General features: G+C 42.0%; 2 protein-coding genes across 2 annotated transcripts; both read right to left on the bottom strand.

The window, feature by feature from the left end:
- Positions 1-2100, bottom strand: LOC113021769 (E3 ubiquitin-protein ligase TRIM35-like). The gene has a single exon (XM_026166482.2). The coding sequence runs from the start codon at positions 2009-2011 to the stop codon at positions 464-466; it is 1548 nt and encodes a 515-aa protein (XP_026022267.2). The 5' UTR covers positions 2012-2100; the 3' UTR covers positions 1-463.
- A 1423-nt stretch (positions 2101-3523) lies between these two features.
- pigu (phosphatidylinositol glycan anchor biosynthesis, class U) lies at positions 3524-13792 on the bottom strand. The gene is made up of 12 exons (XM_026161576.2): positions 13641-13792; positions 12155-12219; positions 11242-11301; positions 10325-10387; positions 10019-10128; positions 9077-9177; positions 8772-8869; positions 8458-8612; positions 6999-7142; positions 6741-6865; positions 6220-6362; positions 3524-5964 (listed from the first exon to the last, which is right to left on the bottom strand). The coding sequence occupies exons 1-12, from the start codon at positions 13768-13770 to the stop codon at positions 5851-5853; spliced, it is 1308 nt and encodes a 435-aa protein (XP_026017361.2). The 5' UTR covers positions 13771-13792; the 3' UTR covers positions 3524-5850.
- Between the last annotated feature and the right edge of the window lie 239 nt (positions 13793-14031).

Here is a 14031-nt window from a genome sequence, read left to right as displayed (position 1 = left end):
TTTTAATGTCACTTATTCACTTTAATGTTGCAGCTAGATATTATTTTTATTATTAATATACTGCAGGGTATTGGAATATAGCATAATATTTATTATGCCTTTGCAATTTAAAATTTCTAGCATAATAAAGCTAAAAATAAATGGAATATATATATTTCAAGTGGAGTGAAGTAACAAAGTTGCATAACAGAGATATTTCTGTGCTTTACTATTAATTCTGAAGTATGCAGATAAGTTATATTCCACCATTGTTCCTGTCATTGTTCGTATCTGATGGTGATGGGTACAATGGGAGTATCCATCACCAATGCCATGCATTTCCTTGTTGGACACACCTGTTACTGGCTATCTGTGGACGTGATTCTGATACTGACACCCACATTTCTTTCATATGATAGAAATGTTTGATTACAAGTCTATGATTATTTCTAAGCAGACTTCTTCGACCAGCATCTAAACATGCTTAACTACATTGGATATGGACCAAATACTCTTTAGATCCCTTTAAACGTGGCTGCTCTTCCAGTGTTACACAGATGGCTGATGGTAGTATGGTCAGTGGAAGAGTCTTGGTCTCAATGTAAGGAAACAACTTCTCAGTGATAGTGAGTTTGAAGGTGTGTATGAGTGTGTTGGTATCAATATCAAAGAATGAGAGCTTCCCTTTGTCGCAGTGCAGGCGAACTCTGATCCTCTGGAGCGTCTTCACTGCGAGGACTTTGCGTGAAAGTGTTGGAGCAACTGCTGTGTATTTCCCATCGTGGCGACTTAATTCCCAGAATCCAGTCTTTAATTGTCCCTTTCTCTTAATTGACTCCTGTAGCACACCGAGACACCAGACTCCATCATTTCTAACCTCAACGTCCCAGCTGTGACTCCCCGAGTCGTAGCCCTCAGAGCCCATGATGATCGAATAGCTGTCAAACCTTTCTGGGTTTTCAGGAAGCTTCTGTTTGCGTCCTTGTCTCACACTAGTAAGATCTGAAGAGATGATGAGGTGTCCTTCAGCGGTGTTTGGATTCAGAATCACAGGAGTATAGGAAACTGTCTCCTTCATTTTGTTCCAGATGTCGTAGGCCAGGTTGCCCAGGTGTTTGGCCACATCGATCAGAGCTCCAGAGACCACCTCAGGATCCTCCAGCAGGGGGCGCTGCTGGACTCTTTCTGCTGCAGCCTTGTAGTTATAGAGAAACAAAGAGTCATCAGCTCTCAGTTCCTCCTGTGTGGCACTGATGGTTTCAGAAAGAGCTGCTATCTTTTTGGTCAGAGCCTCAATCTTCTCCTGCATCATCCGACTCTTCTGCTGCTCTTCTGTCTTCAGAGCAGTGATCCTTGCCTCTTCCTCCTCAAACAGAAAGTGATGAAGCTTCTTAAACTGCTCCTTAATCTGGCTCTCTATGTACCGAGTCTGCACTACGTTGTGTTCTACAGTGAGGTCACTGTTCGCTTTCACGTATTCAAAGAGCTTCAGTTTATCTTGTAAACACTTGAGAAACACCTGGAGCTTCACTCTTTGATCCTGTGCAGCTTCTTCAATGGGTCTGAATCTGTGGTTGTTGTGTGCTTTTGAGTCTCGACATACGAGACACACGGGCTCCTCGTGGTCCAAACAGAAGAGTTTGAGTTTCTCAGCGTGCAGATTGCAGAGAGCCTCAGATGCTGCTAGTGGTGTCTCTGCTCTCTCAGCTCTCTCCTCTACAGCAGTCTTACACAGGTTCCTTAGCACTAAACTCACAGGTGGGTCAGTTGATGAGGGTATCTTCATGCAGAGTGGGCAGGTTTGGGTGTCCTTCTCCTTCCACCACAACTGCAGACATTCTTTGCAGAAGCTGTGGCTGCATGAGAGGATGACCGGATCTCTGAAGATTTCATGGCAGATCGAACAGGTGAGTTCCTTTTCAGACTCAGATTGTGCAGCCAGTTTGCCCTGGAATGGAAGCAAACCCGCAGGTGGCTGTAAAAAAGAAAAACTGCGCTTCACATTTGGGTTTTTTTTTAAATTCGCTTCCATGGCAATGAACTAGCAGCAGGTTTAGCAGCACTCCAGTGTCCCCGGTGATCTTTCTGCTGTAGTTGGAAAACTCACGTCTCCTCCGGTTACTCGTCCTAAGCAAACTGAACAGAAATCAAGTCCAACTTTGACTTATGAGGTATGTTATCTGATGCCTATATGGTCAAAGAACGAGGAAAATACATTTCACAAGGTTGCTTGTCTCATGCAGAGCATTCCCCACATTACTGGGTTATCTGCATCTGACGATTGCTACAGAGCCAGCCTTTGTTTCAAACTGATCAACATTTTTGATATAGGCAGGTATATTGAAAGAGAGCATGCACAAACAGTGAGCTAATTATTTGTTTGCACTGTTATATGTCAGGTTTCCTCCTGAGTACTCCGGCTCTCTCCTCCTCACTGATGTTCTTCTTGGTTTAACTGGTGATTCTAAACAGGTTGTAGGTGTGGATGTGAGACTGTGTGTTTATATCAGCAGTGATGGTTCCTGCCCCTCCACAATCCCAACTCAGATATAAGATGATGTTACATTTCCCTTTGTGTTTGCTTTATTCTCTCCACTCTTTGGTCCACCTGGGAAAAACGCTCTTCCTCTTTCAGATCTTCAGCATCCCCAGTTGCCTGCCTCTTTTTTTTTTCCCGAGGCCCTGGTATTATTAATTATTTTTCATTAATTTTCATAAGTAGACCACAATAGCAATGCAAAGGTAAGTGTTTGGGGTGATAAAAATAAAAATATCTATGCTCCTTAGGATATATCGGAAGTCCACTTGGTCTAATAGCTTTCACTGAGAAACAAGATCTCACCACTCAGTTATTTTGGAACTCCTGTCTTCATATCTAAATGAATACGTCCCCAACTATAATTTCAATGGTCACTGGGATGGAAAAAAAAAAGCATGAGTTAAAAGGTTAGACCAAAGATTATAAGAAGGAAAAACATGACTGAACCACAGTTCACACACCAAAGATAATCTCTTTCGTAACATAGCTACAGTCAGACACGGCTGCACAATCATGTGGTGTGGATGTTTTTCTGTGGGATTTTTGATTTCTATCAGAAAGATCCTAACTAATCCTAAATCAAATCTAAGGACTCTGCTCTCCAAGGTGAATGACTTCCAAGTGTTTCTCAAGCACCTGCTCATTTATCTCTAGAGCCGCATGAGGTCAGAATTCTGAACTGAAGCCAAAAGATTAGAAAGCCCCGGATAAAGTGGCTGCAGCTTTCTGCTGGGTACCAAGAATCCACAGATTATTGTAGAACTTACACTGGAGTCACCTGAAGAGTTCTCTCTGCTTTGTGGAAACCCAAAGTCTCATTGTAGATTCCTTAACTGGTTTATTGGCTGAACTTTGAATATCAGCTGTCAGTATTTATTTTAGCCCAACGTGAGTTTTGGGCCTCCACCTGCCCCCTGCATGTGCAGACTTTTGTTTTTCAAATTTAGTAATCTGGCACCAAATCAGTGTGAAAACACCAGCATGGAGAAATAGAATAGACGAGTCTAAACCAGCACCCGGAGTTTATTAATCAACATTTATGACAATCACGGATCAAACGTAACGTCGGCCCTTGTAAACCCTGAACTTTAATCAAACTCGTACATACACGCAGTATCAAAACAACACAGAGATCCTTTTTCACGAAACAAAATCTGAGCAAATGTTTCAGTGCAGCAAATAAATACACCAAAAATGAATCATTGGCATTAAAACAGTTGCTATTTGCCCAAAACAAACAGACTGTTGTCATGTTACTGGGCAGTGAGTGGGTGCAGTTTACAGACACAAACACAGGATGTGTTTTTCATTTTTAATGTAACTGCATGTTTCCCAACATCTACTGAAAGCAAACATGGTTGTTCACAGGTGCCGATAAAATTATTTCATGTTACAACGAGAAATCATCAATGAACAGAAAACAAAACTTTGATTTCATGTCCCAATTCCACCATACACGGTTTCTGAGCAGAGTCTGAGTTTGTAGTGAAGTCACACCAGCAAAGTGACTGAATCAGTGTTCAAAGTGTCGCTGTGGTTGAATCTGGCTGCAGTTTGACAAAAACCTTTGAACAAAAAGAACAACTTCATTCAGAAACCGAGTGCAGTTTCTCAGACACTCGTACCTGCTAATTAGTGCTTAGTACAGGCAGATATTAGTATTTCATTCACCAATGCTGAAGCACACTTGCTCCTTGCTCCACAAGGCACCAACAGCACAAACACAGTCGAAAGGTCCGGTTCAGACTCAGTTAGCCGAGGTGACGCCTGTAACTCTACCTGCCTGAGAGTGAAAGCAGCAACAGCATCAAACTTTAAGCCAAATAAAAATTAAACAGACGAGTCATTAAAAATACAAACACCTTATGAAGGAGGAAACTAGTTAGCCAAAACCATGGATGCACTTGTCTGTAAGCATTTTTATTTGTGCTGTAAAGCTGGACATTTTAACATGGGAGCCTATGGGGACTGACTCATTACAGCCAGACTCTAGTGGACATTAGAGGAACTGTTACAGAACGAGTGTGTAGAGTGGATTTGAGACACTGTCTTATAAACATGCATGTAGTCGTCCTTTCATCTGCGAAGATGTTCAGATTGACTCCACTCATACGTCAATATGGTAAATATAAAGGACATAAAGATGGAAAATAAAACAGCTGGTTTTAATTTACTTTTTAAATATAACTAATTAACCATTTGACACTTTTTTGCCTGTTGGTACCTTAATATTCACCAAACAGACATCAGAGTTCATATTTTAATGTTAATTACAAATTTGATCTAAATAAATAACCTTGATGACATGCAGAAATACGAGTAAAGCAGGCATTCATTTGGTGAATTATATGAAAGTGGAAAACACGAGCTCACTGCAGCTTTAACTTGGTCCAAAACAAGAAGAAGAAGAAGAAGAAGAAAGGCCCTTTACATTTCAGACTCCGCTCCTCTGTGATATTTAAATCTACAACCAAAACCATCATAAATATTTGGATCCATTATTATGTGTGTTCTTCCTGGGACCAGTCTCCAACCCTCCACCGAAGCTTAATGATGATTATCTGTTTCTGCTCTCCAAACATGCCAAACTCGAGCGACTCAGTTGTCAACACATTCACTGCAGTCTTCGTTTCCTGCTCGGTAGTTGTTATTATCTGATGTTTGACAAACGCAGCTTCTCGCCAGAAAAACTTTCCAGTTTCTGATCAAAATCTCAAGTAGTGTTCTGCAACACAATGAGGTTGAACTGGTTTTTACTTTAGATGACTTTAGGTAAACGAGAACTGAAGAGCAGACTGTAAAAGGCAAACACTGTTAAACTGGTGAGAAACTAAAGGTTTCTAAGCTCTTAAAAACAGCTTTTTCTTTCTCCTCTGACCACGACAGATGCCACTTTTAACAAAAAGGCAATAAGGGAAACACAAACGCGTGCACGTGGGCGAGAATGATCAAATAAAAGAGGTTTTTCCTTCAGCGCGACAGCTGGTGCTTTAAAATAAAACCTGGAGCTGCAAGAACAACAAAGCATCAAAAAATAAACTTTTCCAGAGTGGCTTACAGGAAGTAACCACAGGTGGAGGTTACAGGTGGAGGTGAGGCTTCAGAGTAAGCCACGTGTCGACATCCCACACGTCTGTCATGTTGTATGTTGCAGTGCTATTGTTTGCATGTGACGCTGTACCGTGCGCACGTTCTGCGTGTGCCGTTTTGATCTGTTTGAGGACCACAGGAGGTCTGAAAGTCTTTTACCCTCCTTCAGTTTTTGTTTGTTCCCTCTGAGGATAAAAAGAAGACGAGTTTATTCCTCCCTTGAGTGCAAACACGGGTGCGTTTTATTTGAGAATCAGCGTCGCCTCAGAGCCGTCCTTCCTCTTCAGGTACAGCCCGTTGGTGAGGTGGTGCTCTCTTCTCAAGAAGGCGTAGAAATAATCTGACACCAGCAGGATCTGAAGGGGACATATATTTATATCAGGACACTGAGACTGCACTATCGGGGGGGATTCTTCTTACAGACTGCCTCTTGTAAATAAGATTTTCTTTACTGCCACTTTGAAAGAAGACGTGATATTGAAACAAAAAAAAAAAATCCCAAATCAAATGAAGTTTCATCCATTTTTAAACAGCGTTATTGCATTTATCTTTAACTAAATAAATAAACAGCATTAACTCTGCCCCCCTGGCTCACATGCACACCATCCTACCTGCGCCACGTTAAAGAGCAGAGTTATGGCGTAGTAGAAGTTGGAGTTGGCGCTGCCGGCGTAGATCCAGAGGTGCCAGAGAACCGGGAACAGAGCCGAACAGGCCAGCAAGACACAGGACACCAGGAAGATGTTCCTCAGGACTGAACAGGAACAAAGACATATAATTACTGATAAATCAAATCAAAAACATGAATTAATGAAGCTTTAAGATGCTACAAGAGAAAAATCAGGACTTTCATTTGAGGACAGTTTGGAGCTGATGAAAAATCTCTGACCAATCAGTGTTAAAGATCTTTTTAATTTCATCCTGTATTATTATTTCATATTTATTCTACAGTGTTTCAGAGACTTTGTTTCTATGTTTTTTTACTCTCACTGATCGGCAGTGCTTCTGACCCCAGACAACATAAATTTAAGGTAAATATTCAAAACATTTTTTTTATGTGATGATACTTTAACCAGGATCTGTAAGAGCACAGACTGAGTGGAAATGTTGTCAGGTCCCCCCCCCCACTCACATCTGTGCAGGTGACTCCAGACAGGAAGGAAGGCCAGATAGAGTGCAACGTCTCCCACAGTGGGGTACGACTTAAAGATGGAGATCACAGCTAACTGCATGAAGATCAGGAAGACGGGATGCTCCCTGCAGCACACACACGAACACAGATGATACATCATGTTGTGGTTTTACTCAGGTTTAGGTTATTAAACAGGAAAAAAAAAAACTGTGTCAACTTGGAAGGACCTTTAACGTGAGAATGAGGTGCTGGACTTACTTTAGTTTGATGGACAGAGGGATGGTGTAGAAGAAAACATTAATCTGGAAGACGCAGAGGAAGAAGAGGCGGAAATGTTCAAACATCTCGGCAAAGAAATACCAGAAGAGGCCGATGTTCGGAGTGAGGTCAGGAACCGAGAGACTGGAGGGAGAGAAAACAGTCCCATTAGAGATGCAGACACACTTACAGAGTTTATTCTGTCTTCAAACATCACACGCACTCATTGGAACTGAACAGTGAAAATAAATAAGCTTCACAGCGCCCTCTGGTGGAGTAATTATGCAATAAAAAAGTTGGACGTTTTGCGCAAATATGGACAGTTTCTTCCTCCTGCTGATGCAACACCATGAGATATTTTCTCTTATGCATGGCAGCTCAGAGGTGCTGACAGAGGTGTGTGTCTGATGCAACGCTGATGTGTAAGCAGTGCAGTTCATTACATCGCATTGCTAACAGTGATTATCCTGTGCTGCCTCCTGCAGTCTATCCAGGCAGCTGGAGAGGGTTTATCTAGTAAATTAAGCTAGATATACTTTAGAAGAGTGGTTCCTAAAGTGTGGGCTGGGTACCCCTTGTGGGCCACTAAGGTCCTGCAGCTGGACCACAGTAACAGAAATTCAGTTTGTATGTACAAGTATGCATGTCATCTACATATTTATAAAAAGATATTTATATAAAAGGGGAATCAAGTGGTTAGTTTGTGATATTACTCGTTACTCTGACCTAAATGTATTGCTGAAGTGTGTGACAGGTGGGTCACACACTGTCCTTAACACTTTGCACATGACTGTGTAGCATTAACAATTTAAAGCCAACAGCCTGTGTGCTTTATGTTTTTGGAGAAAATTTTTACGTAAACATGACTTTCTCTAACAATTTGTTTAGAGTGAAGATTTAAGATGAGCTCTGTGGGCCGCGGCACTCTTGTGTTTCTGCATGGCTGCTCTAGAGTATATCTGGGGTTTTCCACGGTTGCCATTTCTAATTTACTGTAGAAAAGATAATAACCTCATTCATCTAAATTTTTTCTGACAAAAGCCAAAAATCCTCAAATCAACAAACCAATGAACTGATCAAATCTTAAAACCTCACATGAGAATTTACTTCAACACAACAGAGACATCGGTGCTTTTATTTTATGCCAATTCATGGCTTCCAGCTCCTCTCCTGCTCTCTTGGGTGGTTCTAACTGCTGCTTTAGGTCAAGGTGCTCGACTTTGAGGAGCAGCTTGGATTTTGTCGACTCTCGGATGGCTTTAAGAGCTGGTGAGGTTTGGATTTTAGCACAGTCTACGACTGGCTGTCTGAGACATGAATAATCCCGAGTGAGGCCAAATTCACTCATTTTTATCTTTCTTGTCTTCAGCACTTTTGCCACAAACTCAGGAACGCGTGCCTGAGAGAAACTACATGAAGACAAAGCTCCTCAGCCCCGCCGTTTCTTTTCTTTACTCACATGAAGCCGTAGACGGAGGGCAGGTAGTCCCAGGAGCCGAGCAGGAAAAAGGAGAGACAGATGAGGACAAACAAGCTGCCGAGGTACATGAAGAGATACTGCACGATGAACCACCAGAAGCTGACCCGACGGAAATTCACTGGGATGTACTGACGCTGGAAGAGCAGAGACAGGGAGGTGGATAAATCCCAGCAATGATGCTCGAAGGAACGGAAACAAACAAGCAAAGGAAAAGACAAAAGAAAAGTGAGAGCAGAGAGAAAATAAAACATTTAAAACAATGAAATATCTGCTTCCATTCATAGATGACAAACCTGCATAAAATACAGCATGGCAGGAACGCACAGGGTGATGGGATAGATGGACTGATAAGTGGCCAAGCAGAGGAATATGGCACTCAGTAAGACATTTCCTGAAAAAACAAAGAGAAGGCAAATTTTTTAGAACCTGATAAAACCACAGCAAACTTCTAAAAAACGACATTTAAATAAAAGCAAAGTGATTCACGTTCCTCTGATGTAATTAAAAAAAAAGCTTCAGCAGAGCCAACGAATGGGATCAGCAGGAAACAGTCACTTCCTGCTCGGACACAAACACGAGACGAAGATCTGAAGTGTACCTTTTATTGTGGAGAGGAAGAAGAGGGCGAGCACGGCGTTGTTCAGGCCACAGGTCGACTTGGCGACACAGGATAAGATGGTGAACGGGTTCAGCAGGTAACTGTGCGAAAAGAAGCAAAGAACAATTATTAGTAACTAAATAAGTAAATAAACTGAAAACAAACAGGAGAATTTTCAGGAGATACAGTGCGTTGTCCGTTTTCCCTGGATTTTCTCAAATTTAACCTCAGAGCGGAGAAGGTGAAGCGTTCTCCTCCACAAGGTGATACTGAAATTTTATCAATCGTCTGGATGAAGCTTTTCCTCACAGCTATTTACAACATTCACAACTTGAGAGGCTAAAACGTGATTCTTATCAACTGGAAATGATCATTATTTTATAATCTAGTCATTGTTACGTCCCTCTGCAGCCCCTAATCTCCTCAGTGTGTTCAGCTGGTGCTAACTGACCACACTTAGTCCGGTGTGGATGAAAGCATACCTGCAGCAGGCTTTTAGGGAGGCTCACTAGTCTTTGCCTGGGTGGAAGCAGCCACTTTAGCCAAGATAAACCTCTTTCTCACTGACATTCTGGTGTTCGTCTCCTTATTTATGTTTTGGCTTTTGAATTGGGACATAAGTGGGGGCTCATCCGGGATCGTTTGGACATTTTTGTGGAGACTGAATTTTTGTGTTTTGTGGGTGAGTGATGGTGTTCACTGTAATTGAGCAAGTTTATATGAATTCATTTTAGACCCCGAATTCAATTCAGTTTTATTTATACAGCATCGAATCACAACAACAGTCGCCTCAAGAATAAATAATAAACTTCGCAGCTGGAAGAGCCCGAGTGGTGACACCTTTGTTATTCTGGGTAAGAAGATGAAATTTAAGAAGCTGAATCTGGCAGGAGAGAATTTCTATAGGTGCGACTTGTGTGCAGTATGAGTGATGGTACTTACAACATGGCTACTTTCAGAGGGACGTAGTACATTTCTTTGGGGCTTCTGATGAGCTCCAGAGAGTCCATGGGGTATCGGTCGGCCTCCAAAGCAAACTTCTGCTTTCTGAACTGAAATGGCATCAAAGACAAATATATGAAAAAGAAACAGATGCAGACACACAGAGCCCCAAACACAAAGGTCTCACACAGAACACGTGAGCTGAAGTTACTCCTGTTCATTATTAGAGACGGGATTTGGGAGTTTAGGCCAACCCTACTTCTCTACACATAAGTATTTAAACTGTGTATTTTGATGTGTTCTCACCACTTGTTTGTTGTACTCCTTCACTGCCATGTAAAGAGCCACAGCGGTGATCACGTCGGCCAGCTGAGGAGACAGAAACGGTAAAATGAAGTATGCCTGATTTAACATTTGCTGCATTTCCACTTCAAGGTCATCTCACTCTGATGTCTGCTATTTTCAAGAAGCTCTGAGGGAAATCTGTTCTGGCCCTTGTGCCTGGTCCTCTGTGATAAGAGCTGGGTGTCCTCCACTGTGCCCTCCACCCCAAAATCTCTATTTTATGGAAAGTAGCGAGGAGGTTAATGTGGTGAACACGGCTCATGATAAGTGAAGATCGTATTAGTGTGGCCATGAAGCTCTTGTTTTCTTGGTGAGAGTGGAGACACTCTACTTCAGGGCTGAATCTGGTCTCTCAGATGTTACTAGGAATCACATTAAACCTTTGCATTAACGATGAATCCTGGTTTATGAATTCATGTATAATGCTGTGGGCATCGAACATCGAGCACGCTCCTGGTGTCTCTGCTGATGCCTTTGGACTTTAAAACTGTGGATTGACACTGAAACCTGCCGTTCAGGTTCTGGGTTGTGCTCAGAGAACCAGCTCTCATCAACATCAGCCTCAAAAAGGTTTGAGGTTTGTGTGTGGCTTTACAATCAATTTGATCACACTTCAGAGTTTAATCTCCTTCTTCTTTAGGGGTTGTCACAATCATCTGCCTCCATGTCACTCGATCACTAACATCCTCCCTCACTACATCTCTGAATCTTCTCTGTGTCCTTCCTCTTTTCCTCCCACCTGGCAGCTCTTGGCCAAGACCCATATTCCCTATCCATCCTCTGCACAAGTCCGCTCCACCTCAGCCATCCCTCTCCAGTAATGAGACTGCCCCCAAAGAAAAAAATGCTTCAAAATGATGTTTTGTATTCAGACTCACCATAAATGTGATCTCTGCATAGTCCACCAAAAAGTGAAACATGTAGATGATGAGAGGAGTCTGAAAGGATCAGAGCAGAAGGAGAATTCAACATGAACATCTAAACATCAACATGCCTCATTTGTGGATTTCAGACACATTAAATAATTTTCTGCTGACTCAGATCTCAGTTGTAGAAATACACCACCTATGAGGTGCAAGCATGTCATGGAAAAATCAAGAACCAGGAACAAATGAAACATCCCAGCACGTCTATATAATTAAATAAGACATTTATTGTCCGTTTTCCACCAACACGGCACCTGGAAATGCATGGAACTGGTTTTAAACTGAGCACCAGCACTTTGTTGGTGTGAATGTGACATTCGAGAGGTGGTTTACAGATGTCTACAAACAGGCAGCTGATTGATTCTTGTGATCTTGATATAATACATTTTGTGTTTGTTGATTATCTGTGAACAAAGTTTGATGTGCTCACCCTACCCTGCTCTGGATGTTTTAGAGTATCTATTTAATCTCTTAGAAACCTTTGGTCCAGCCATGGCCCGACTCTAAGGAGGCCCCTCCTCACTCAGAAGATCTGACTCTGACACTCTCACTTTGTTCTGATGATGAAGTTCTTGCTATTACACAGCTGCTTAGTAAGCAAAGTTTTCACCTGGGTGTTATCTGAATGCTGCTTCAGTGGAAATCTGACCTTTTGTTGAAAGAAGTTTCTAGAAATGTTGCCTGTGTCTCTAATCCCCTCCACTGTGATGGTTCACCAAGAAATAAGGAGAATCTAGAATGTTTCATCTTTGTTTTCCAGACCATCTCCTTCATATTTTCCGATTATTTTCAGGTTAATGTACAAATATACATTCAGTGTTCACTCAGACTTTGTAAAAGGTGTTTGTGTTAGAGAGAGATTCACCTCGTGGAAAACATCTCCAGAATATGGTGAAACCCCCAAATCAAGCAGAGCCAAACCTTCAACAACTGCAAAGAAACAGCAAACAGAGAAACAGTTTTATTAAGACTGCTATATTACAATAAAAATCACAACCACAATTATTTTGGTCACTGTGGAAAATGTTTATTTTTGCATTTATGGAACTTCAACTTGGTGAATTTGGTCTGAAATTTCGAGAGTGAAGTGACATTTTAAACTAATTTTTCTCTATTCCACTATCGTTAGAAGCCAAAATCATAAATTCTGTTAAAATCTCCAACTTTTAATATTTTTTATTAGCACTGGGCTGTTGTCTTTGAATGCCTCCTCTTGACAGTAACAGTTCCAGAGCTTCCAGTTACAACTGAGTAATGAAAAATGCACAAAGTGTTTCTGTGCGAGTCTCACAGCACGTTGGTCATGTTTTGTGTTTTACAGAAAAACCTCAGATTGACTGCAAACCTGCACCTCAGGCTCCTGTCAGGTACCGTGTCATAATATGCTAAATGGAAACTTAAACACAGTCCACTAATATTTCACAAATTCATCTAAAACAAAATCTTTGTCTGTGGTAACTAATGGAAAGCTGATACAAATTTGTCAAATAATAAAGTCAAATCAGTGAGTGCCTCCCACTGTGAACCAGTAGATTTTTTTTGTACATTAATTATTCTCAGATATTTACTGGCCATCGAAGCACATGGGGCAGGGGTATGTGCATTTTCTCCATCACTTTTGAGCCCTCATAAATCAATGATTACAGAAGAGGTAGTCAGTTGCTAAGGGGCAATTAAACAAATATTCATGGGGGTGTACATATTTCAGTCTGTTTGTATACTTTTGTCCAAATTAGGGTGTCTGCACGGTGGTGCAATTGTTAGCACCATCACCTCACAGCAAGCAGGTCCTGAAGGCAGGGGGACATGTGCCTGTTAGGCTAAGTAGTGATTTTAAATTGGCTGTAGGTGTGGAAATTAATTTTTAAACACTTGCTGATGTAACATTATACACACACTATACACGTCAGCCAGATGTTTTACAGGTGTAACGTCTACTTTACTATGCGCAAATAACCCCGTGGAAACGAATGTGGCTCATAGGAGGGGGGTCATTTACAGGGGGTCCACAAATACTAGAGACTGTGCAGATCTTTGTTCAGCCGCTGGCAGAGACTCTGGTCGTCATTATCATTGGTGGCCGATGGATGTTTGACAGAGAAACAACCACTGAGCTCCATTCATTGGAAATAGCAAAGAAACACTTCCCCTACAGAAAGTAAAACGTGTCCGTTGTTAGCTTAATGTCAGTAAAACATCACCGAACTTTCTGAATTTGAGTCTCAGCTGCTGATTTTTGCAGCTGAACCGGTTTGACCGAGTTACCGGATAACAGCGCGGATGAGAGAGAGGTGAGGGGACCCGGACGTGAACGGAACGCAGCGGCTCTAAACCGCTGAACCCGCGCTTACCTCTCTTCCAGGCGGTTATCGGCGACACCACCTCCACCCTCTCTGCAATCAGCTCCGCCAAACTGGACCGGAACAAAGCGGCACGGATCGTAACGGCCACAATCAACAGCAGAGTCAAGGGAGCCGCCATCTTGACAAGGAAGCGCTGTCCGCCCTGCGAGGTGCACGACGGGAAATCAAGTCTCCAAACGTGAAGGAAGGTGGGAGGGAACCAAAAGTCCAGATAGATAGATAGATAATTTTTGGTGCATGTGATATCTTTTTACACGCTTGCTTGATGTCAACTGATGATTCATTTTACATTTGAAACACACTCTCACAAACAGAGTAAGCACACAAAGCGGAACATTTATTGTCCTATAGTTGTTTTCATCCGGAGGCTATTTGAATG

This window comes from Astatotilapia calliptera, chromosome 5 (genome assembly GCF_964374335.1).
Source record: "Astatotilapia calliptera chromosome 5, fAstCal68.1, whole genome shotgun sequence".
NCBI lineage: Eukaryota > Metazoa > Chordata > Actinopteri > Cichliformes > Cichlidae > Astatotilapia > Astatotilapia calliptera.
The sequence above is the reverse complement of the archived record's forward strand: the minus strand, read 5'-3'. Positions and strand labels throughout refer to the sequence as shown.